Consider the following 26,735-nt stretch of genomic DNA (forward strand, 5'->3'; position numbering starts at 1 on the left):
TAGCAGTCTTCAAGTACTTGAAAGGTTGCACACAGAGGAGGGCCAGAATCTCTTCTTGATCATCCTAGAATGCAGGACATGGAATAATGGGCTCAAGTTACAGGAAGCCAGATTTTGACTGAACATCAGGAAAAACTTCCTAACTGTTAGAGCAGTATGACAATGGAACCAATTACCTAGGGAGGTGGTGGGCTCTCCAACACTGGAGGCATTCAAGAGGCAGCTGGACAGCCACCTGTCAGGTGTGCTTTAATTTGGATTCCTGCATTGAGCAGGGGGTTGGACTCAATAGCCTTATAGGCCCCTTCAGTCTCTATCCTTCTAATTCTAAGGAGTTGCATGTGCGGCCAAAAGACTTGTTCATATATCATTTATTAAGGTGAGATAAGATAATCCAAATGCGGCTTTCGAGTTTTCCTACTGAATTTTGATGTAAAGTCCTTCACCACTATAAAAACATCGTGGACTAGGATTGTTATGAAAACCTGGACAATTTTGCTCTAGAAACTGTCAGCACTCAAAAATGGGCCAAATGATGTTTTAACATCAAGTCCCTGGGTATTAATTAAATACTTGAATTTAGCCTTTTACTTGTTTTTCTTTTGCTACCCTACTATACCTTAGATTAGTAGTTTGTAGGCTTTGCTCTGCATTATATTTTCTTAAAACCTTTTTAGAATTTACGAAAAGAATGATGAACCCATACTTTCCTTGACAGACTCAGAGTTCAAGATATGGCAGTTCTCCTGTGCACGATGAAAGTGTAAGTTGCAAAATCCATAGAGGTGATTGGTGGTGATATAACAACTTGCAAAGCCAAAGTTGGTTTCAAGGGGAATCAGTTTCTGTGATGCTTGACTTGCAATCATTGAATTATCTGTCTCTCTATAAGTTTGATTAAGAGATTGATGAATATATCCTGAATACGTTTTATTTCTATATCGTGACACATTATTGGAATCTAGCACTTTTATTTCATGCCATGCCCAAACTGGCAAGAGCTGACTTGGAATGACATTGTGATTGTTGCATCACTAGAATCACATTGTGATTGTTGCATCACTTGTTGCATCACTATAACCTCAGAGACTGGATTGAACGATAATGCAGTAAACATGGGGTTGGATCCAAAAATCATCTTTCAGGAGTATTTCAGTTTATGGAAAGACTGTCTTATACTAGAACAAGCTTGTACAACTTGTGACCCACCAAGCTGAATGTGGCCAATCATGGCTGATTTGTGGCCTGCCAGATGCTTGACAAATCTCCTTTGTTTTGAAGTGCCAGGCAGACAGCAAACCAATTACTGAGCACCTCTTGGCTGGTATACTGCATTCAGGCTGGTAGGTTACAAGTTGTGCACTCCTGCATTAAAGCTTTGCACAAGAAAAGTGAAACTAAACCTTAATATGGTGTTCTGCTTGCCAAATTTTCTGTACCCTCCTCTATAAGCAAAAGGGTGGGACTGCCATCAAATCTACGTCTTAGACCATTTTCAGAACTGTTGTGCAAGTGTTTGTGGTACAGCGCTAGTTGCTATTTTCCTTCTTGTCACAGCTATTTTGGATCCATCCTCTGCACTGTGCATGGGTAATTAAGCAAATGTACCAAAACGTCACCACAAACCCAGGCCATCCAAGACACACTGAAGGACCCATGTGGTGTTGGTCTTGGGTATAATAATGAATATACTCATCCCATATCCTGGGTCTAAAATTAGTAATTTGATTCAGCATATGGTGATGCACTTTACAAAAGTTTGCTTTAATATGCTGTGAAGAGATCATTAAACAATAGATATATTTTTAAAAGGATGATCAGTTTTTTCCAACCGTTTCCTTACCAAACATATCCAAGCTATCTTCAGTGCCAAGGCCCATTAAAGATTTGGCAATCCCTGTGGAGGCGATAAGAGAACTAGAATTTTTGGTGTCGCTCAAAGTTCTGAGCCACCAGAATTCTTACACAGTGTTTTCCAGTTTGAAATCTTTCTGTCAAACTACCATAGCTGTCAAATTACTCATGCTTGCCATCTTTACACTAGAATTATAATTTCTACTAGAGGACTCATCTGTTATTCTTGCAGAACATGTAATTAAACAAAGCACATGTAGAGGTCTTGTGGCTTGGAATTCAAGCAGTTTGCCTACTGACCTAGCTTTAAGAGTGTGATAGAAGTCCCTTTTGGTGTCTCCAGTCAACTTTTTCATGTTTTCACCTGTATAACTGAACAACTTTGGACCTGAAAGACCACCTGCCTCTGTATAGACCAGAGGCCTTCCAAATGTTGCTAAAATAAAGCTCCCATCATCCCTTGCCATTGGTCAAACCATTGCCATTGGCTTGGGAATTGTAGTTCAGTAACATCTGAAGGGCTAAAGGTTCTCTACACCTTGTCTCCCACGTGGAACAAAGTCCCCCCCCCCTTAAACCATTGGGGAAATGTTACTTGTAGCACCACACTCCACAGGTGGCCCCAAAATGGATATTTTCCACTGTTGCCCCCACACTTTGGCCTTCCTCTGCTACATGTGAATTATCATCAATTATTTGCTTCAGACATCTTGTAAAGACATACCAGGCTTCCCCCGATCCATAAGATTGGACCTTGCATTCTGGATTTCTGTTTTTATCTTTGTCTTTATTATATTGTTTTATTGTTTTTAATGTTGATTTGCATTGTTTGCACACAGCTTAGACATTTTAAAATATTTTTTTTTTTCAATAATTTTTATTCAGACATTTTAAAATATTAAGTGGTTTAGAAATATTTATAAATAACTAAATAACAGACATGGAAAGACTACTACTTATGAACTTGTGATACATTGGAGTAACAATCTATAATAGTCTTTCTTCCATATCTTGCAGTCTCCAAGGACACTCTCTCCAACCCCATCTGCAGAAGTAAGTTTAATGGAACCTGTGCCCTGCATTTTACCCCTGCAATATTACTATTATTACTAAAAGAGGATCATTGCTTGTGATGTGCTGCCAATCCTGAACCTGCCTTCCTACAAGCCACCATTCTGTGATGATGCGGTGCTGAATGTAATTCACCAATAAAATACGCTTAATATTTATTTAAGTGTCAGCAGTGCAGAGATTTTGATTTTTAAAAAAGAAACACTCGATGGTAGTAGTATCAGCAGCAATGGGTACACAGAGGGGCACTGAAGTCAGAAGTGAAGAAAAATGTGTTTGTGGGTGAGGGGAAGGGAATCAATAACTGCGTTGATAAGTAGTGGAAGCAAACTTTGTAGTGGATAGCTTTGACTCATTTGAAGTGACTGGTGAGCAATACAATCATATATGTAGGTTTGCTTCTATATGACAGTGTTAGAAATGGATGGGGCAGACACTTCCACTTCCTTACTCAGTAGTATATCCTGGAAGGGTTACCGTGAGCTTGTTTCCTCCCTATATTCCATTCCCTGAACCACAGGCCCACCATACAGGGCCACTGGAACTTTCAGTGCTTCCGAATTCCAATCTTTGGTATTGCAATGCTAGACTTTGTTGGGCAGCTTACGATACAAAAATAATCAGAAATGAATATTAATGAAGAGAATTTTCACTTAAAAGATGTGCTTTTTGGAGGGGTCATGGGCACATCTCCCAAGAATGTTCGATTTACAATATCTTTATTTTCATGGAAGTCTGGAAAATGACTGGAAGATGGAAGGATATGTTATAAATAGTTCCTACACGTATGCCCAGGTTAAAATAGAATAGTTTATTTGATATGTATTTATTTGTTAGATGTATATCCTTCCCTTCCTCCCAGTAGGAGCCCAGGGTGGCAAACAAAAGCATTAAAAATGCTCTACAAGATCATAGAAACAGACTTTAAAATATATTACAACAAAATATCCTTAAAAACATATTAAAACACAATTTTATCTGCAATGTGCAACAAACCAGATTCTCAGTTTCCTTTTTTATGCAACTCCTGTCTAATGTAGGGTCAGTGAGGTGTTATGCAGTTCTCCCTTCACATGGACTCCCATGCCTCACCTTAACTTAGGGAAATGCTCTCTTCTAGCTTCTAGTTTGGTTTCAACTGTCATAGCATTGAAGCAAGGAGTTACTCTGGGGAGACATTTTACCAATGTCTTTATCAATGACTCATTTTATCTGCCAGATATAAGTTGTGTAAATGGGACTGTTACAAGCATGAATATTATAATATGTATTGTAAAATATCTTCTTTCTTCAGGGATATCAGGATATTCGGGATCGGATGATACACCGGTCTACCAGTCAGGGTTCCATTGGTTCCCCAGTGTATAGCCGTCACAGCTACACTCCCACAATGTCACGTTCACCGCAGCATTTTCACAGACCTGGTAAGGCCTGGTGTAGCCATGTGACCACACTACAGAATCCCTTTTTCTTTATGTCATGGAACTGTATAAAAGAGGTATCTGCTTCTTTGGTATTAAAAGATTTCTTGCATACTGGTGGTTTCCTCCCTCCTTCTCTCTTTTTGATTAAGAATTTCTGTTTTTAATTAAGGAGTCTAGAATCTATGCCAATTAGAGAAAAAAACACAATTTCCTGCAGTGGGTCATGTTGTTTGGGGGAATGTTTGAATCTTAGAGTAAAGATATCCCACTTGGGAAATTAAATTGGTTGCCTATGCTTCCTTTTATAAGTGGCAAATAGTGTTGAATATCAGGCAATAGGCAACCTTTTTAATTAGTCCTTGGATTCAGATTTTGTAGAATACTCCTGATAATCAGACCGTTCAGTTCACATGGCCTCTGTACTTTGATGTAGAAAACTTAAGGCCATCTTTAAAAAGGGAAATTAAGTCTATAAAGTACAAATCTGTTCTGAGTGTTTGAAATGGGGGGAGGTTTCATAGTAACGTCACAGGGATCAGCCCTATTAACAGCTGGTTTAAGCCTTAAACTTGGAGAATTGTTCTTTTCAGAGCTTAGCCTTGCAGAGGAAAGCTAATTTTGAACCAGACATCATGAAGGCTTCTAGAATAGCACCCACTGCTCTCAAAGTGTTCTGCCTGTCTTTACCCCTAGTTATCCATTTAGGTCTACAAATTGCTTACCAGTTCATGTTTTAGTTGCATGGACAAAGAGTGAAATTTCCACTTAAGAGCTGTACATTCAGCCATACTGTTTTCTTTAAAGGCTTACCTTTAAATCTTACATCCCTAAATTTTATTGTTTTAGGTCATAGGAAACCACCTCTGAATACCGCTTACCATGAAAACTCTATTCATAGGGTCGCCATAGGTTGGAATTGACTTGAAGGCAGTCCATTTCCATTTCTGATAACATGTAATAGTGACAAACAGGAGCTTTAGCCTATGGCTTTCCAAAAGTAGAGATGAGTGGATTTACCCTTCCCTATTCTATTCTGTTTTTGTCGCATGGGTTCACTCTGGCCCACAGTCTGCTCTGACTATCTTCTAGTTAAACTTGGAAGAATCTCTAAAAGTGATTTTCAGCAGCATAATTTTCATCAGTTTCTGTCTGTGTCTTCCCCCCCCTTGCACTAGAGCATATGTGCATTGATTACATCACAGCTCTGCCTCAAGATTCCTTTTTGTGCTGTGATTTAAGCAGCGCACAAAAGTGTTGGTGAGCAAATATAACATAGGAAAAACAAAGACATCACCTGCAGCAAACTGCTTGTGTGCAGCAGTTTTGTGAATAAAATCTGGAAATTAAAAAGGGTAGCCCTACTCTGGAAACAATTTGAAACCAAAAATTGGGTTTCAGGATTCACATTATAGAGAATTTCATAGCTATCCCTATCTAAAAGCAAGCAAAGCAAATGTATTGATAATACAAATATTACATTTTTCACAAAGGAATTGTATCATCAAAAGAGCAATATCAAGTTTGAGTGATTTCATAAACTGAAAATGGTTGATTTGCTGAGGAAGCTTTTTATGTCTTTTACATAAATGAAATTTGGTTTATTGCATTGCAATAATAATAATATGATGATGACTTCTTTAAGGAATATGGCTGATTGAGCCAATTGCATCTATTAGAATCTATGAAAAGGCTCTACATTTCTGCTTCTTGCAATCATATCTCCATATATGCTAGATGATAAACAAATCCATACATTTGCTAAACTTCACTTTGGTTTCAAGCTTTGTCAGAGCACTTTAAAATGGCTTGTTTTTATTTCTGTGGGAAATGATTAGCCAAGCTGACAATGACCTTATTCAGGCATAATGCTAAACAATGGTTTAGCTTATGTGAACAAACCTTGGGCTTATGGGCTCCTAGTCCTCTGTCCTTCTCTAGTGTGGCCCCAAGTATTGTACATTTATCTGTCAATAACATGTAGTCAAAAGCAATAATATGTATTCAATAAACTACAACTGATTCCATTTTAGAAAAGATTTATGTGACAACCCTAATATGTAAATCTAAGAGAATAATACAAAATTTAGTACTTCATCATGTTTACTCCTGTAATTTTCACTACAATTGAAAAGTGTGTTCTTATGCCTTTTTTCAAGATCATGTTTGTGAGATTATCTAAGATTTAGAAAATGATTCAGTTTGCTTTGCTGGTATTTTGAATGGTTTTCTAGCATTGTATATTTAAATAAACATAGGTGATAAAATAGTTTCTGAAAGCAGTTCTCTAAGTACTGGGGAAATGACCAAAATTATATTCTGAAATTACTGGAAAAAGTTTTTTACCCATGCCCACCCCAAAGCTGGACAAGAAGCTTCATTATTTACACAGTTGCAGATATTGCAGCCTTCATGTAATCCCAGGTCTTGAAATTTTCAGAATGTTTTTGAATGTGACATGAAGGCACTTTTTGAAAATCCCTTCACTGATAACCCAAATTAAAAGCTACATTGATTAGAACGTGTATCGTATTCAAAATAGCTCTTTTCCAGTTTCTATAATATATTAAAAACTTTCATCAAAAGTACCACATTGGAGATCCCAAAATGGTTTTGGTGTTCTTCTGGAAAATGCCTTAACTCTCCTCCTAAAATTTCTTAAAACAATTTTGAAAGACTTTTGTACCCCCCTCCATTGGCACTGTTTAGTCACGTCCTTGCCCAGACAGCTCCTGCTTTTGAAACTCATTTGGGTTCAAAGTGTGCAATGCATGAATGACGATTGCAACCTATTAATAGCTATAGAGAGGGGATAATAATTTAAGCTTGGACCAAAGAAGTATCCAGTGCAAATCTGAATTTTCACATTCTTCCTATGACTTTGGCTAATATTTGTGTAGTTTGGAACTTCTGTAATCTTATTTCTTCCTAGTTGTTGAGTGCTTTTCTCCCTCTGTCTCTCTTCGCCTCCTGCCACTTACCCGGCTTCTGTCTTATTTTATGTTCTCTTTTCTTTGTTTCCATTTTGTCTTTCCTCACAATTTCTTGCTGCTGCAGAGCTGCTGTCTAACGGTGTGCAGCGGTTAGCCCACCTGCGCACTAGCAGTCCCACCTCCACCCACAATGACTCCCGCCCCTACTCCCCTTTCCGACACCACTTCACCCCCCATGTCAAAGGTAAGGAGACAGGCCATTCAAGCTAGTTTTTGACAGACTGGAGATTTATTAGCATTCAAGGAAAGCTAATAAGGCACATCTCCATCAAGTGGCTATCAGCTGTGTGGCTCCCGGCATGCCTCAGACCTGCATCATAATGATTATGTTAGACCTGACATACCTTCTTCATCTTTGAGGAAGTATGTCCTTTTCTAAGGGTCCTCCCTAGGTGAAGTAAACATTTCTTATGTTTTAGGAGAGTGTGACTTTTTTAAAACTAAGGTGACAGAATTTTGCTATCTTGGGAATGCAACTTGGGAATTGTCATAATTCTGAAAGTTAATTTCACTCTTCAAACATAGTTGCATGCCCCACATTTTTTCTAAGCTCTCCAATAACACTTCTCCCCATGCCTCGAACTCCAGCAATAGTCCACCAGTCCCAGTTTTGCACAGAGGCATCTCTCACATACACTGTCTTGTAATATACCCTTTGCCCCTGCAATCTAAGGCCAGATTCACATGTTAGTAGTGGGATGTCAAACCCTATTATTGAAGAACAAGACATTTTTTAATATGATAAATCCTAGATCCCATCACAGGGACACAGGAAGTTCCTTATAGTGTTACACCAGCAGTGGTTCTCCAGAGTTTAAGGGTAGAAACACACTCACTGTTCTGCCGGTTCCAGTGCATCTCTACCTCTCTTTTCTGAAAACGGGCACACGACGCTAGTCAAACCCTGCCCCTTTTTACTGTAAAACCTTGTGGAAGCAGCTTGAGTGTGTTTTTTTAAATTCAGCTTCAAAGGAATTTCATAACTGATTAGCAGATCATCCTGTTCCCCCTCCAGGTGTAGCTAATGGAAACAGAAAATTCCCCAGCCCTGCCTGGAATTGAATCTAGGGCCTGTTGCATGAAGCACGTGCTCTAACACTGAGCATACCATCATGTGAAGGTGTAGTCATGTAAAATTTTCTTCATCTGAGATTGACATAATGACATCACCTGGTGGTGATCCAAAACCTAAGACTGATCTTTTAAAAAACATATCTTCATAGTTTTTTGTTTGCTTTCAATTCCAACACACTCTGTAACTCTGAAAATTTTCTTGTCCTGTTCCAGATATCTTACTTCACCCTCCTGCCAGAATACTAATCTTCCAAAATGACTATCCTGCCACCTTTTTTTACCCATTTTCCTCCCAGTATTCACCCCTCTCCAACCCTCTTATCCCAGGCAGAATTTTACTCACTCAGGAACTGCTACGATCAGCAGTAGCTTAGGTTAATTACTAAAAGCCAGCAAGGTTTATGCTTAAGTTTCTGCTATGTATTTCAGTATCCAGGACTATACCAAATAATATTGATGTTAAATAGATAACTTGGTTGCCATGGACTTAGCAGTAATTATAAACAATTAGATATCAATCTCCTTATTTATTTATTTATTATTTTATTTATACCCCGCCCTTCCTTCCAGCAGGAGCCCAGGGCGGCAAACAGAAACACTGAAAACACTTTAAAACATCATAAAAAGACCTTAAAATACATTAAAATAAAACAATGTTAGAAACATTAAAAAAAAACTTTAAAAACATCTTTTTTAAAAAAGGGTTAAATATATTAAAAGACATATTAAAAGCAATTCTAACACAGACGCAGACTGGGATAGGTCCCAACTTAAAAGGCTTGTTGGAAGAGGAAAGTCTTCAAAAGGCGCCAAAAAGATAGCACAGATGGCACCTGCCTAATATTTAGGGGGAGGGAATTCCACAGGGTAGGTGCCGGCACATTAAAGGTCCGCTTCCTATATTGTACAGAACGAAACTCCTGATAAGATGGTATCTGTAGGAGGCCCTCACCTGCACAGTGCAGTGATCGGCTGGGTATATAAGGGGTAAGACAGTCTTTAAGGTATCCTGGTCCCGAGCTGCATAGGGCTTTGTACACCAAAACTAGAACCTTGAACTTGTCCCGGTAGCAAATGGGCAGCCAGTGCAGTTCTTTCAGCAGCGGGGTGACATGTTGGCGATACCTTGCCCCAGTGAGCAGTCTTGCCGCTGCATTTTGCACTAGCTGCAGCTTCCAGACCAACCTCTTGGGCAGCCCCACATAGAGCACATTACAGTAATCCAGCCTGGAGGTTACCAGTGCGTGGACAGCAGTGGTCAGGCTATCCTGGTCCAGAAATTGCTCAAGTAATAATACACACTTTACAACTTTTTCATCCTAGTTTGTTTTAACCTCACCACAGCAAAAGTTTATACATGGGGTCCCTTAAAAACAAAAGCATATTTCATGTTTGCATGCTCTTGATCCATACATTCCAGTTCAACATTTCAGTGGTACAGACAACTATACTACCGTAGCATCTTCATTCTTTTCAAAGGCATTCCCATCCTCTCTTATTCCACCATAGAGCTAGTGGCTCTTTTAGATTTGACATGGCAAAACTTTACTGAGTCATCAGTTTCTCAAATATAAATTTCATGGGTAAGTCAAATTTCAGGCCTGCTTTGTCAGCTTAAATGGCAACATTATGGTAAATAGAGGGGAAAATATTTGTATCTTGTACAATAAAGATATGGGAAATCCATATACAATGGTGAGCATGACTATATGTGCATGTGTCCAGGTGTGTTGTTTTGTTATCTGCAGTTCACACTCACTTCAACCTATGCTGGGCTTCCTTACTTATGCACATAGGTAATGGTGGAACAAGCACAGGCTCTGCTGTGTGCTCAGCTGCCTTCACAATGTTCACACAGCATCTTCCAAGAAAAAAGGTGCTTCTCTTTCTAGGAGTTCTTCATATGTGATTGTGAAATGAAACTAAGGAATGAGAGCACAGGAAGCTGCCATCCAGATGTATACTGAGGTGATTTGTGCTAGATTCTCAGCTATTTTAAATTGCCATTGGCAGTACTGAAGAAACAAATAATTAAACGTATATAGGGTATTAATTTATTTTATATTAATCTGTTTATGACTTTTTGGATGGGAGGATCTATCTGTTTTTCTTAAGCTTTGGCTTGAAAGCATTTAGATAGGGACTTTCAGAAAGGGTAAAGAAAAGAGCTGCATGAATCTTTTTGTCTCCCTTCAGGGGTAGGGAGCCTGTAGCCCTCCATATGTTACTGGACAACTCCCATCACCTTTGACCATTGGCCATGCTGGATGGGAATAGCAGTCTAGCAGCATTCCCTACCACTGGGTTAGAGAGAGAGAGGCTTTGATGGCCAGTGTTTAAGATGAGAAAAAAATATCCAGTGATGAGCCTGAATCTTGACACATGCCAAGCTCATTGGTTAAAAACATCTTTGTCAGTTTTAGAGTGGCTTTTAATGACTTACATTGGTCAAATTCTGTTAGCCTTTGCTACTTGGATACTCCCCAAATGTTCCCATCAGCCTCAGTCAGTGTACCTGTGCTGCCTGGGACTGATGAGAGTTGAAGTACAAAACATCTGGAGGACACCAGGTTGGGAGACACTGTGATTGGAAGTAGCTGTAGTCAAAGCATTTTACATATGTTATATCAATAAGCCTTAAGATGACCCAGCAAGAGTGACTAGTAGTAAAATTACCACTATGTTATTTTTATTTATTATTAAATGTATATCCTGCCCTTCCTCCCAAAGGGAGTACATGTTATAGGCTTGTGGCGTTTCATAGGTGGTGTGGGGGTGTTTTGGTGAAGAGAGCTCAAGTCCTTATTTACTTCTAGCTACATGTTAGTGACTGATTATCAATTGCATTATGATTTTTAAAAATAAAAGCCAGGCATGGGGAAGGGGAGTAATAGTTAGCAGCATGTGGGAGGGGAAGGTTTAAGCTTTCCCCACACAGCTACAATCTTGGTAATTTTTCTTTCCCCCCCCCAATGCTGCAATTAGCATTGTGGGTGTGGGTCTCCTATTGGCACCAATGGAAGGGATTTTTTTTCCTAATGCTTATTGCTACATGAGGGGCATTTGTGTAAGTGGATACAGGACCGCAGCCCTTGGGATCTGTTTCCCTCCAAACATCCAATTCCACAATTGGCAAAGGGGATAAATAGAGAAAGACAGTACTGAATGGCATCACCCTTATATTTCATGTGAGGAGGTTCCACAGACTTTAGAGACTAGGGGCACCACCAGACTGTTGGTATTTTGCAGGATGGATTCAATTGCATACTGGGAAAATGTAGGTTTATACACTTAAAGTGGATTAAAGCACACTGTTGCCCTAGTACAACAAATTCACTTTAAAAAAACAACACATTTTTTGGCTAGGAAAGTGATGGGGAAATGTATTGAAAAGTATGGAACAGATGATTGATGGGAAGACATAAACAGCTCACAGGCAAATAAAATAAAATTAATAATGATATATCTGAACTGTGCCTCCATACCATTTATTTCTGAGTTTTTCTAAATTCTGTTGGGTCTGTCTGGATGCTTTCTATGCAGTTGTAGTAGAAGGATATTGATACTGCTTGATTCCCTGAGAACTTAAAGATACTCTGGCCTATAAAATAAGTTTTTATGTTCCTCTGAACACCATTTAACATGCTTCCCATATTTGCATCTTTCTGTATATATTTTGAACCTCCATTACAATATACCCAAATATGTTGGTTGCTGTTCTGTTCTTTTGCAGTCTTCTACAATGAGGAAAGGAGTGGAACCATCATAGATTGGGGGTAAACTTGAGAATCTGTTCCCAAACAAACATCTAATTTTATTCATTGTTCTTTTTAAAGCAAGGCTAGCCCAATGATAAGACAGGCTAAGGGCCCCACTACAGACTACAAATTTGTGTTGTAATTTGTCTGAAATGTCTAAAATGCAAATCCTGAGCCCTGACCTCACCATCTTCAGCCTTTTTCAGAAAAGAGTCTGTCCAAAATGTAACCAGGTACGCAAGTTGTGTCCAAATGTTGTTAGTCTGTCTTTAGGACTTCTGCATGCAGTTTGTGATGTCTGGCACTATCCTGGAGGTGTTTCCCTTCTGCTGTTAGGGACAATAAGTGCATGTAAAAGAAATAAGCTAATTGGGTGATGGGAGCTGGCAGAGGAGGCTAGTGGTCATTAGGAAGTGGGGAGCAGGATGACTCAATTTTTTCCCTTAGACGGTAGAAAAATTCTTAAAATAATAGCATATTTCACCCAATTTGAATTAAAGGAGTACAAGTGTCTCTGACGATTTGATCTTAGCTGCCCCAGAGGACAGGGTGAGGTCTAATGGACATAAGTTGAGAGGGGAAGAGATTTTGGTTGAACATTAAAAGGAGTAAAACAGTAAGAACATTTCAGCAATAGAATGAGTTAACCAGGATTGTGGTTTCTCCTTCACTGAAGCAAAGGCCACCTGTTGGGGATACTCTAGGTCTGGATTTCCTGCATAGAGCAGGGAGCTGAACTAAAGGGCTTACAAGGCCCCTCCAACTCATACTTCTTCAAGTTGCCAATATGGTGCTCTCCAGGTGATGTTGAGCAGCAACTCCCATCAGCCCCAGCCAAGGCACCTCTTTGGCTAACCTAGTTTTGGTATGTCTACTCATTATATATGCAACCAACTGCTAGAAAGAGTAACAGATTTGCCAGAGTAGCAATTCCCCTGCAAGCTTACAAACAGAAGAAAGAAGCTGATAATGACAGCTTGCCAAGGCAATTAAAACATACTATGGGATTCCAAGAGCCTACGTCTACATTACATAACAATATGAAACAATATATGTACCAAAAAATATGCAGTTGGGCTGATCTTATTTATTTTATTTAAAACATTTATATTCTGCATTTCTGCCTGACAATGGGTCTCCAAAGCTGCTGACAATAAGCAAAAAGCTGGTACATTGTATACATAATACTTTTAATTTGCAAGAATTATATAGATACAGAAGATGGTGATGAGTTCCATCTTGCACAAAATTAAGGGGACAGCAGCCCTATAGTCAGCCAAAGGCTGGCTGAGGGGCCATAGGAAACAGCAAAAGTGCTGCTCCATTGGCAGAGATGGAGATCCACTCACTCGTGCTGTCAAACCCCCCTGAAATGCCTGCAGATGGCTCTGGTGGCATAGATATCCCACAGATAGTGTTCTATTGGAGTCAGTGGGAGGAAAAATAAAAGAAATCTGAGGCACCCACCTCCTGCCCTTGCTACAGTGAGCCGGCAGGGCAATGGACATGGTGATTGCTCTGTAATGAAATCTCCATCCTCCCCTCTCACATGATTGCTGTGTCATTAACTGAAAATTAATTTCACAAAAATTGGCCTCTTACCCATTTGTCTTCCAGCCATCTGGTGCCATGTTCATGATGTGTAAAAACAAGATTTATTTCTTACTAAATGTATTTATTTATTGCACTCATAGCCTGTCATTCTGCCAGAACACCCAAGGCAATTTTCAACTTTAAAATAATAAAACAAATAAATGGCATAGAATATAGAACATCAGAGACTAATCAAGCCAACCAATGGTCTGTACAGGAGCTAATGGCACAAGCTCCCTGGCTTGGGCTTCTTCACTTCAGCCATCTCCAAGGACACACAGGTTTTCAGTAATCCCAGAGAAGGTGAGGGAGTAGCTGGCCCAGCAATTCTCTCAGACAGCTGATGGTTCTGTCCTTCATCTGTCTCTAGCTGAAGGAACCTGGGCAAAGTAGACCTGGATGAATCTTTCTGACTGTTCTTGTTGCATTTTTAAAACGTTGCCACTGAAATGTTCATCCACAAAAGAGTTCCTTTTTATAAATTGGGGGTGGGGGACATTAGTGAATTATACAAAGTTAAAAATATTAGATTAAATAATGATCAGGGGACAAAGACATGAAACTTTTAGCTAGCTGTGGATATTAAGCTTAATTAACACAAGAGCCAGTGATGTTGCAGGTTTCATTTGTCATGTTGCTCTCATGAATGTATTTGTAAGCTTGTCTGCTAAATTCAGAACCAAAATGTAGCACTGTGCTTCCCATGACTGCTTTCTGCTCTATTTTCCCATGTAATTATATACATTTACATACATTGTGATTTCCCCCCCTTTTTTTAGTTGGAAAGTACCACTATAGTTCTCACGACTGCATTCTATTCTCCCATTTGTTTACATACTCATTTCCGTTCATAACTTTCTTTTTCTTTTCTCAGATGCAGTTCCATCTACATAGGCATGCCATGTGTTGTTGTTCTTACCCATTTTCACTCCCTTTGTTTCTTGTTTCTTTGCAAGTGTTAGTCTCACAGATAGCTTTCCATTGCTTTAGCTAACAACATCTTATTCACAGTTCAGCCACTCATTTCAGTCTCTATTCACACATCTGCAAATTTATGGCTCAGTATGGTTGCATTTCATTGGAATATTGAGGTGCTATGTTATTTCCATTTAATTTACTGCTTGCTATCAGAGGGCAGTTACTGTTTGACCCTCCCATCACTCAGGTAAATGCTTAATTTTATAACTGGCACACAAGCCACACTTGGTGAACCACCAGTGTCACAGTGTATGATGAAGAGCTGATTACTCTTTTGCTTAAAGTTTAGCACCATGTTTGTAGATGACTTTTAGCAGGTTGAGAACCACATGATAGTCATATCCCATTTTATACTATAAAATGTTACCTTTGACACATAAAGGTACCTTAGTTGTAAAGTTATTTCTATTGATGATTAGTCATTTGGTAGCTGTTTCTTTACATGCATATGTCTACTGCATGTAGGCCACTTAAAGCTGCTTCCACATGGCAGCTGATCCATGAGGATTGGCTTCCACAGTGCTGCCACACGTGCATAATCTTGTAGAACAGTTGCTATGTGGAGGCAGTTTCAAGTTGTTTCAACCTGTTTAATACTTAATTAACATGTTTCCTTCTACATGTACTATTAATTTCCTTCCAGATCCCGACAGAAAATTAAGAGGCTGCCATTACATAATGGGTTGTGTTCAACTAAGTCTTACTTAGAGTAGACCCATTGATATTAATTAGCCTAAGTTAGTCATGTATGTTCACTTCAATGAGTTTACTCTGAATAGGACTGACACTGAATACCACACATTGTAAATGCACTATGCCAATTCACTGAACGTGTATTTTCTGATAAATACATATTCTGCAGAAAATATATGCCTCCCTACACTTCTAACAATCATTCACGTTTCTTGCTGGCCCATAGTACCAATGCTAACTAATCACTAATCACTAGTTTTATTACTGATCCTGAGCCTTTGGAATGAATAGGCTGCAAACTGAATAAATTGGATTCCCTCCCCCCTCCCCAGCATTTTGATCCCCCCCTCCCAGTTTTATAAAGGTTCACACATCATGAAATTGGATCAGAGAGTGACACTCAAAAGCAGATACAGGCTCTTCTTGGGGAGGCTCACCATTGCTGACTTTGTTATCTTATGGTGTCACCTGAAGACCTTTTCAGTTGCCTAGGTTTTTTAGATGCTGTTTCAATGTTGGTTTTAATCTTGCTTACCCCTGTTTTTTTACATCTAGCTTTAATATTTGCTTCTACTGCTTTATAATTGCTGTATTTCTTGCTTTAGTTGGCTTTTAATCCTCTTTGTTTGTGAGCTGCTCTGAATACCCTTTGGGTTAAACAGCAGGGTACCAACATACGAAATACTTACATGAAATAAATAGAATTTGGGGTCAAAGTGATTCAAAGTTTGATTAACGTTGTTGTTCATGCTTGAAAACCTTGGACCAGGTTTTATACACTGACCCTTGTATGAAAAAAAAGAAAATAAATTGCCTATGTGTGCCAGCTGTATAGGCCTACAGTGGTGTTTATACATTACAGTGATTTCTTATTGATAAGAAGGAATCTTGGAACACTTTTACATAGCAGTCATGCAGGATCCTGAAGTCTAAACGTGCTTGTGACTTAAGTGCTTACCAATCACTCATCTGCCCCGTTGTGTTCACACTTCAGCCAGCCAGCACTGGCTGTGCAGTTGGCATTGTAGGAAAAGCATACTTCCTGTGCTTATTTTGTCCATGAAATTGCCATCAACACCTCCCTGCCCCGCCCCCCATGCTTTGCCATAAGACAGGGATGGGAAACCTGTGGCCATCCAGATGTTATTGGTTTACAGTTCCTATCATCCCTGACTATTGGCCATGCTGTTTGGGGCTGATGGGAATTGGGGTTCAACCACAATGAGAGGGCCACAGATTCCCCCTACCTGCTATAAGATAATTTCCTGGAGATGAGCTCACCAGGCCTCTCAGAATGAATAAAACAAGTCCCTAGTTAGGAGAAGGTAGTAATGTGGGTTTGAACAAGTAACGAAAGAAGCAAATGCACCAGACTTCAACCAGAGTAACTCACAGCTTCTTTCCTTATGTATGTGATCATTTGAATTATGGGAGCCTCTTCAAAGTGTGAAATAACTTGGAAAATGGTTTGATTTGGGGTTTGCTTAGCAAAGACTTTGCCAAATGCCCTGACTCTTCAACTGCAAGTGTGAACCCTGGCTGATATTGAATCATTACCATGTAACTTCCCATTCCCCTCTGCGGCTTGTCCATTTAATTCCAATGCATTGTTACTTCATGCATGCTGTTGGAATGTACAAATGAGAGAATGCAAGCTGCCTGATTTCCAGCTTAAGGTGAAAGTCTCTCTTAATACATACTAGCAATGCCTTCCAATGCTAGCCACATTTCCTGACTATCAACTATATATTTTTGTTGGTTTCCTCCCTGTTTTTCTTTCCACCGTCTTTTGGTTGGATTTTGAATTATGCCTGCTTCTTTACTGCTCTTTGTTTTTGTTTTTCCATTCTCCTCATTGGAGGCAATGAGCCGTCCAGCGGTCGGAACTCCCCTGCCCCTTACCGACCAGACAGCCGCCCTCTAACACCAACTTACGCTCAGGCCCCTAAACATTTCCATGTTCCAGGTAGGAGCTGGCAATGTATGTCTTGGTGTCCTGTCATAGTGTAGACAGTAGCCTTTGTAACCCTTGTCTTGTCTCCATGATTTCATGCTCTTTAATTTGTTCTTTTGGAGTACACCATGAACTGCTTTGAAATGCGGGCTTGTTAGTTTGCTTTAAGAGGAATTACAAAAAGCTGGCTGTGGGAACATTTTAAAGGGTTAAAATTAAATTGTCCTCTTAGTTAGAGAATTTGGAATAGGAGGATAGGCTGTAGTTTAGTAAGAGCATAGTGTGTATGGGCCAAGCCACTTCTTGATTTCTTTGGAGTTATACCTTACACATCTCACCTGTTAGTTCCTATCTTTCATGACTTTTTAGAGGCAGGATTCAGGTTGCAATCCTAAACAAACCTACTAGGAAGCAAGTCAAATTGAACTCAATGGGACTTGAGTAAACATACTAAGAATTGCACTGTCACTTTGCCATTGTTTTTTTTTCTGGCACAGTAACTGTCCTTTTCTGTTTAGAATAATATTGCTTCAACAGCCTGTTGGTGACTAGTAGCTATGGTGGTGGCCATTGATGGATTTCATTGGGGGTCCTAGGTCTGTAGGGTCCTGTGCAAAGAAGTACAAAAATTTGCATATTTTCAACTATGAACTTTAATTAATAATGAGGTTCATGTTATTTTCTTTGTTTCTGTACTTTTTGTATTGGCTAAGAAGGGTTTTCCACCTGCTCTAAGTAATACTTCCCTATGTTCAGCCTGATGTATATCTTGTATTTGTATTTATTTTTGTGAGCTGCCTTGAGGATCTTTTTGGCCACAAGGAGGCATAGAAGTAGACCATAACATAACACAACTTTTGTATAGTACACTCTGCTTTTACAGTACTGTCTGCTCCTAATGCCACAGATAACCTGGTAACTATTTTCTAATGATGGCTGTGGCTAGGAGCTGCTTCTGAAATAACACCTTACTCTTTTCCCCAGCAAACACAATTGCACAGTAGATTTTTTGGGGAGGAAGAGAATGGATGGTGGGCAGATATATATAGTTCCTCTGAGTAAAAAAAAAGAGTATATGTCACTTGCCAGTATCAAGCAATATGGTGAATTGGGGTTAGTTTGTCTCAGACTCTCTTGTTCCGTTGTATTTGGAGGAGAAAAAGAATGACAGCCCTGCCCATTGTTTTAATGGGATTTTCTATTTCACGTGTCAAGTAGAACAGTTTCTCTGGTAGCAGGAGAAGTGTGCCTTCCTGGCTGAAAATGTTAGCCACAAAACTAGGGGCTACCACTGATAGAACATTTGGCTTCCTGGTCATGGATCTCCAAGACATTCTTATATAAGTCCAGTGGTTCCCAAACTTTTCCCCCCACAGATCACTTGAAAATTGCTGAGGGTGTTGGCAGACCACTTAATGATTTTTCTGCCTGCTGTAGCAATTGTAATGCTCTGTGCTAGATGCTGTATAGTGGACCAGATGAATGATGCTCACAGACCATTGGTGATCTGGGGAATTGCAGTTTGGGAACCTCTGGCTTAGACCATTACTTATATCTTCCAGCCATTAATTAGCTTGCAACATGTCTAAGAAGAATGCCCTGTATTAAATGTACCTTACTTGGGAGTAAACCCTATTGAACACAGCAGTGCTTAGAAGTAAACATGCATAGAAGTAAACATGCATACAGGCTATAAATTGACTCAATAGCATTCAGTTTTCTTTGACCGAGGAGCAATGAGAAAGTCTTTTAAAAGTTTTCTAGGACTCCTTGCTGACATTTTGTTTGTGTTGGTATATTAATTTTCATTGTCATTGCATTTTGTATTTAAGAGGAACCTGAGCATTTCCTTGATACATCCACACAAGTATTAAAAACCAAAAACCAGTCCACCCTGTTTAAGACATTACTAGAGAAATACTAGACTTTTCCAGACTTTGTAAACCATTATTTGCCATAAAATGGACATATGAACATGGACATATGTGCTTGGTGGTGTGAGTTGGTTTTACCAGCAAGCCAATAAGAGTGGCAAGAAACATTATAGTGGCTCAGCATAGTCTTGAAGAAGATGGCAGTACTTCAAAATGGCACGTTAAGGCTTCACACACTTACCTGGAAGCAAGTCCCTCTGAACTCAATGAGACTTACTTCTGAGTAGACATGCATAGGTTTGCATTGAATGAAACATGTTCTGAAGCCTCTAATGTAAATATACCTCATTGCTATTTGTGATGTCTGTAGTTGGAGGAGAAATTGAGCTGCTGCACAATTTCCCGGTAGTCATTTGGGGGCTTTGTTCTCTACCAAATTGCTCCTGTCTCCATCTCTGGCATATCTCCTTTGGTTGTATCTCCTGTGATATGTTTGTTCCACTGACAATATACCAAGCCATTCAGCTGAATGGCTCATGCCTTTTAGGTTACACCACCATGTTGCCAGCTATGTCAAAGATTTCATGTCATCTGTCTGTGATATTTCTCCATCTGGTTCTGTGTTTTGATTTCATCAGATACTTCCCTCCTTTGTGTGATACGAAAGTTAGCTTTCTGGATACTTGTGCCAAGTCGTTGGTTTGGTATATCTGTTAATTTAGTGTTTGATTTCTCCCCTTTTCCCAACAGTAATTGAAGATGTCAAAATATTCATATGTTTCTGCTTTTTATTTTTACAGATCAAGGCATCAATATTTATAGGAAACCACCAATCTACAAACAACATGGTAAACCTTATTCTTTCTGTCTTCACAGTGGGATGATCTAATATATTAAATAACTGTGTGACAGAACTGTAGGCTTCATATTTATGTTAACATTTTGTAACATTTGTTGATTGTTACCTACATTATTACCTTTTATGTTTCATTTTTCTCATGTAAACAGAGTGTGCTGAAAAGATGTAAATGTACACTGTGACTCATTGTTTTGAATGTAATTTTATAATCCATCATGGCTAGTTTGTTATGTAGCATCCTACTTGTGAGCAGGAACAGTACAACATACTTCTGATTGGCTTTCGTTCAGTCATGGAAGCTGCAGTCATGTAAAGGCCAACATTCCAAGTGCAAATTTGCTTATAAGAACTTTCACAAATATTTGTTGAATTATTGAAAGCAGTGTGTCTCTTGGAAACTGCCATTGCCATTACAGAATCTCTGACAGGTTTTTTTATCCCTGTTAGTGAGGTTAGTCCAAAAGAACACTCTGCACATACATAAGGAACCCATGGGGGTGGGGTGTTCATAGCAATTTTCATTACAGCAGAACCAAGACAAAGAGGTATTCTTAAAAAGCAGAATACCCATGAGCACTTTGAGCATCTACGGAGAGAATAAAGAAAGGCCCACCTTTATAGACAGCTTCCTTGCATGCACATGTATAGTTCCTTTGTGCATTGTTGAAACCACTCTCTAATATCAAAAACAAGTATGGAACCATAAAAAAGATATGATTGGGTTGGATGACATAAGCCTGAGAGGCATGTATTCTTCAAGGCTAGTTCTCTGCCTCAGCTCTTAAACTCTTCATCTTCCACAGTTGAAAGTAGGCTACGCCAACCTGGGGCCCTCTAGATGTTTTGGCTGGGGTGTTGGCTAGAACTGATGGTAGTTGTAATTTAAATATCTTGAGGGGAACCAGTTTGCAAAGACTAGCCGAAAGGATTCTGTAGGGGGGGAGGGGATGTGGGATTGGAGGAAGTGTGCCTTCAGATATGTGTCTTCATATCTCAATTTCTTCCCCACTTTAAGTTCCACAGACTAACTCCCAGCCCAGGCCAACTCCGAGGTCATGACTGCAAACTGTGGCTTCTGCTCCCCAGATACAGAGGCGGCATGAGGACACTTCATATGCAGTAATAAATAAATAAAATAAATAAATCAGTCCCTGTTTAGTTTAGTTTGGAATAATATTATAATATGCTGTATTTGTTAGTTGTAAAGTAACTGCAGTTACTGTCACTAGTTGGCACTAGTGATGTTATTTTTATTTATTTATTTATTACATTTATATACTGCCCGATAGCCAAAGCTCTCTGGGCAGTTTACAAAAATTAAAAACATTGAACATTAAAACAAATATACAGTTTTAAAAAGCGTGCAGAGTTTAAAACCATGAAGCTATGTTGGAGCTGTAGAATAATATGAACCAAGCAAGTAAAGTGTTCTCAGCAAACCTAGAGTGTGTCTACTCCTTCTCACACAGCACTCACCCCAGACATTACAAGTATCTTTGTCTAAAATGTGATTTTTCCAGCATACATGTGTATGTAGGAATCCACTGTCAGCCTCTTCTTTCCTCCATTTTTCTGTCCAGTGGAATACCCATTTTAATAATATGGGAAATAATGAGGAAAGTCACATGACCAAGGCATGGTCCCATGAATACTGAAAGACATAATCCCACAAGCAAGCTCATCCCTCTCACGACCCTCATCCTTTTTATTTATGCTGGCATTGTGTCTTGCTCTGCTCAACTGAACTTAAACTGAGGTAGAAATGATAAGAATCTGCTTCTGTGTGCTGGGACAAAGCATTAGAATGTCTGAGATAACTATTGAAAGTGTCTTTGAACATGAGCCAGTTGGCTTTTTCTTCCCACTGAGTAACCATAGCCAGTCCCTGAACACTTGGAGTAGAAACAAATAGGTCAAATTGTGCGTCGTCTTAGCAGGGTTGTGCCTTAACAATTCTCATTTTAGAAACTGACCATGGAGCATTCACAATTAGGGGAGAGAATTTCTTTTTAACAGCAAAGGTCACATTACTGTATTTTCTGAGGGACTTTCATAAGTCTTTGGAGATCTGGCAGTGAAAATATATATTTCATGGTATCTAGAAGCAGAAATTACAGCTTTTTGGTAAGTCACCATTGAAGACTCACGGAAACAAAATAGCAGGAAGATCAAGGGGTGACTGAGAGAAATTCCAGAGTATGATATACAACAGGGTTAGATTGCTTGAGGGCTAATGATTATCATGGGGTGGTATTAGTAGCAGTGTAGTAGTAGTAATCATGCCATTTAATATTTTTCTAAACATCATTTTTATTTCTTTATGATTTTATTGTTTCTACTCACCTCCCATTAACATGTGAATATTTTTGCCACTGACCTCATCAATTCTAATACGTAAGTACTGTTTGAAGTCTTGCTTTTGTAATCCCCTGAACAATGAGCCAAGGTAGCTGAACAATGAGCCAAGGGGTGGTGAGCCTCAGGCCTGGGGGTCAAATGTGGCCTTCTAGGCCTCCCTGTCTGGCCCTCAGAACTCTCCCCAGTTTATATATCCTCCTCAGCTTCACCCCTTCTGCCGAGCCCACACCTTTCTTGAGTGAGTATATCTGGTTGAAACATGTCCTTGATCTCTGGTAATGCCTCTTGCTTGCCTGGATGGAAGATAAAGATTGTGTCTTGAGTGTGTATAGAAACTGGCCTACTGTAAAAAGGTAAAATGTACATTCATTGCTCTGGCCACTTTTACCTATGGCCCCACCCACCTCTGCAAGGTTACCTAGAAGGGAACATGGCCCTCAGTGTGAAAAAGGTCCCCTACTCCTGCATTAAAGCTTTACAGCTTGTCGGGAATTTTTCTGTACATATGCCCCCTTTTGAAATGAAAGAGATCTGCCCAACAGCACAGGATGAATGAAGCACTTGTGCAGCTTCCATTTTATTCCACTGAAACTCATGCGAAAGATGTTTCCAGTTCATTACATTCCTTATGAACAATAATTATTACATGTCAAAATAGAGTAGAGGCTTCTGCACATAATCAATAAATGCACTTTTGTTCCTCATTTGTCCTTCCCTTAAAAATACTACATGTTATCATCGCGCAGTCAGCAGATGGGAAAATCTGGTTCTTCCTCTCCCAGACAGCACATTTATTATTTTAGCTCAGGGATGAGGAACCTGAGGCCCTCCAGGTGTTGTTGAACTCAAACTCCCATCAGCCCCAGTCACCATGGCCAAGTTTCAGGGATAATGGGAATTGGAATCCAGCAATATCAGGGAGGCTACAGGTTTCCCACCCCTGCTTTAGAGATTTGTGTGTAGCTGTCGACTCGTCACTTGTCTCTGTTGAATAATACTTCACAAGTAGCCCTTTCCCCATCTTCTGTGCACATGTCCTGAATGTGTGAAAGGAGGAGTGGGACTGTGCTGCTGACCTGCCCTTTGATGTAATAATAATAATAATAATAATAAACTTTATTTCTACCCCGCCCTTTTTCCAATAGGACTCAGAGCGGCTTACAACTAAAAACAACACCATTAAAACATACAGAGTATATTATTAAAAAAAAATTAAACTATGAGACAAATTAAAACCATAAAATATAGGTTAAAAACAGCGGACAATTTAAAATAATAAAATCATATAATGTAATCACCAAACCTATGACACTTAATCCTGGTCGTTCTCTATCCCAAATGCCCGTTGAAATAAAACAGTCTTTACTTGTCGCCGGAAAGACGGGAAGGAGGGAGCTGATCGCACCTCACTCGGAAGGGAGTTCCACAGCCTAGGGGCGGCCACCGAAAAGGCCAATCTCGTGTCCGTGTCACATGTGCTTGCGAAGGTGTGGGGAACACAAGAAGGGCCTCACCTGAAGATCTCAAATCCCGGACAGGTTCATGTAGGGAGATACGATCTGTCAAATAGTCTGGACCTGAGCCGTATAGGGCTTTGTAGGTCAAATTCAGCACTTTGAATTGTGACCGGAAACAAATTGGCAGCCAGTGGAGCTGTTGTAACAGGGGAGTTGTATGGTCCCTGTAACCAGCCCCGGTTAGCACTCTGGCTGCAGCTCTTTGTACCAATTTAAGTTTCCGAACAGTCTTCAAAGGCAGCCCCACATAGAGCGCGTTACAGTAGTCTAAGCGGGATGTAACCAAGGCATGCATCACCCTAGTCAGATCAGGTAGCTCCAGGAACGGGAATGTATACACATTCAACACATCTGCAAAGGGATGCCCACCTGCATTCAGCTGTATGTGCATAGGTGCTCCACATGATCAAGTTCCCCACACAATTGGAGATCCTGAGCATGTGTAGCACCTATGCACATGCAGCTGACTAGGTGCCCCTTCACAGGTGTACATCTGGGGCCAACAGCATGTGTAATTTTGAAGGAAGAGCCAGCAGTGCAGTCCTGCTTCCCCTTCTCCATATTTCAGGGCATGTGTGGAAGAAATGAAGAGGAATAAAGTTCAATGTCAAAAACATTACAGTACCCGATCCACAATACCCATGCTATCATGTAAACTTTTTTAATTTAATTTGTTAAAAGGTTTTAATTTTTAGAGACTATGTATGCCTGTTATACAATTCCAGCATAGCTGTGAATGCCACAAAGTTAACCCTCATGCATTCTCTCCTTCTTGCAGCAGAACTCCATCAGTTGCAGACTTTTAAAAGTTAATTTCTTTGATTGATTGTCATTTCACTTTACTTTCTCTTGCTCTGGAGAATAGATCTAGTTAGAGTTTTAACTATCTGATGACATTCGGGAAAGACTATTCCCTCCTCTTATCATGTGTGAATAGACTGTCACAGTACTATCATTTTAAAAGGTATTTGAAGAAGTGTTGCACAAAATGTTAAAATACCATGGAGTTACACTCTAAAGCTCATAGGTGTGGTTTGGGGAAAATGGCCTTACAGGCCAAACTGGGAACCATGCTGGGCCTATTTAGGCCCATTGCCTGGAGGCTTCCCACCCCTGCTCTAAGTGATAATGTAAAAAGGCCAAATTCACTTTAACTGAGCAATAAATCATCCATGGTCTTAATATATGTGCAAGTGGACAATCAACGTCTGTATATGCCCCTTCTTCTGATGTAAACATGGTCCCTCATAACTTTCTTACATGTCCTAAAACAGGTCTCTCTGTGTCAGACCCCCATCTGCACAATATATTTAAAACAATATAATACCACTTCTTAAAAATCCTGGCAACAGTAGTTTGTTACGGATGTTTAGAGGTGTTAAGAGATGCCTATTACCCTCACAGAGCTACAGATTAGTTTAACAATCAATCCGTCTTCCCAGGGAACTCTGGGAATTTTGAGGGGAGTAAGGTTCTCCTAACAACTCTCAAAGCGCTTAACTACAGTTCTGAGGATTCTTTGGGGGAAGTCGGTACTGTTTAAAGTGGCATGATACTGCTTTAATTGTATAGTGCAGATGGGGCCTTAGCTAAATTAGTGACCTGAAAAGAGCCCTCGGGGGCTTTCAGAAATGCATACCTAAAATAGTAAAGAAACACAAAAAAGTGGAGAAAATTGAAACCTATGAAGGGTGAAACTACACTATTATTTTGTCAATGTAAAACTCTGCCCTTAGCTTATTTTTTTCCCTTATTTTCCTGCATCAAATCTGCCTCCGTGTTTTCAAAGTTATATTGATCTTAAGAATAGTTGGGGTGCATCTCATGGTGATGTTCCCCTCTACATAACTTCACCCTAAGTAAATTGTCATCATAGATATTACACTATTACAATACCTTACTTTAGAATGAATTTCAAGTGGTGACAATAATGTTTTAATGAATTTATAAAGTAAGGTTTTAAATTTATGGGCAGTTTCTGAATTAAATATCAAGGACGCTCAATGAAACCTTTAAGCAGAATAAAATGAAGTTAATTATCCTGTAGCAGTTACCCAACTACTTATCTGTACTGCTGAAAAAGTATTTATTTAATGAAAATGATCAGGATATGACAGTATACAGCAGTTCTTAATATACCGCAAATTCCATTCCCGTTGGAGGAATTTTGTAAAAATGTCATAAGATTAGAACTAGTAGAACACTACTGAAATGTTCCTGTCTTCTTGCCTTACATGGAAACCAAATGGCACACTGAAGTCTTATTAACAGCAGTTGCTTACAAAAAAAGAAGGCTGTGTATAATGCTTCTGTTGTTTCAGTGAGACTTAGCATTATTGGAGTGGTAGAACCACTCTGGAAATATAGTTGTTGTGTTCTCTTCATACAAAACAATTTTCTCTCCTGGATGAAGCTCGGGGAAAACTGGTTCTGCAAATTTTCTGCAGAAGTTGGCTGTGCACAGTACTCATTGCTGACAGTTGTGATGTCACAAACCCACCTTCCCTGGTCCTTGGAGCAGTTTTGCAATTTTATTTTTTACTGTGCCTTTATGTTGTTTTGTTTTTAAATGAGGCAACTAGTGATCATTTGAATTAGAGATAGGGAACTTGTGGCCCTATCTTGTTGTTGGACTCCACCTCCCAAAATCTCTGACAGTTAGCCATGCTAGCTGTGGGTAATGGGAGCTGGAGTCCAACAACATCTGGAGGGTCACAGGTTCCCCATCCCTGTTTTAA

The 26,735-nt window shown here is 39.6% G+C and overlaps 1 protein-coding gene across 1 annotated transcript in view; it reads left to right on the forward strand.

The window, feature by feature from the left end:
- ABLIM1 (actin binding LIM protein 1) overlaps positions 1–26,735 on the forward strand; it is a 261,923-nt gene that overhangs the window by 191,488 nt on the left and 43,700 nt on the right. Inside the window, exons 12-15 of the mRNA XM_061635919.1 lie at positions 719–763; positions 2,872–2,907; positions 4,220–4,349; positions 20,064–20,111. Of these exons, the coding sequence (XP_061491903.1) occupies positions 719–763; positions 2,872–2,907; positions 4,220–4,349; positions 20,064–20,111 (259 nt within the window). The remainder of the gene's footprint in view (positions 1–718; positions 764–2,871; positions 2,908–4,219; positions 4,350–20,063; positions 20,112–26,735) is intronic.

Source organism: Rhineura floridana, chromosome 7, assembly GCF_030035675.1.
Source record: "Rhineura floridana isolate rRhiFlo1 chromosome 7, rRhiFlo1.hap2, whole genome shotgun sequence".
NCBI classification, from domain to species: domain Eukaryota; kingdom Metazoa; phylum Chordata; class Lepidosauria; order Squamata; family Rhineuridae; genus Rhineura; species Rhineura floridana.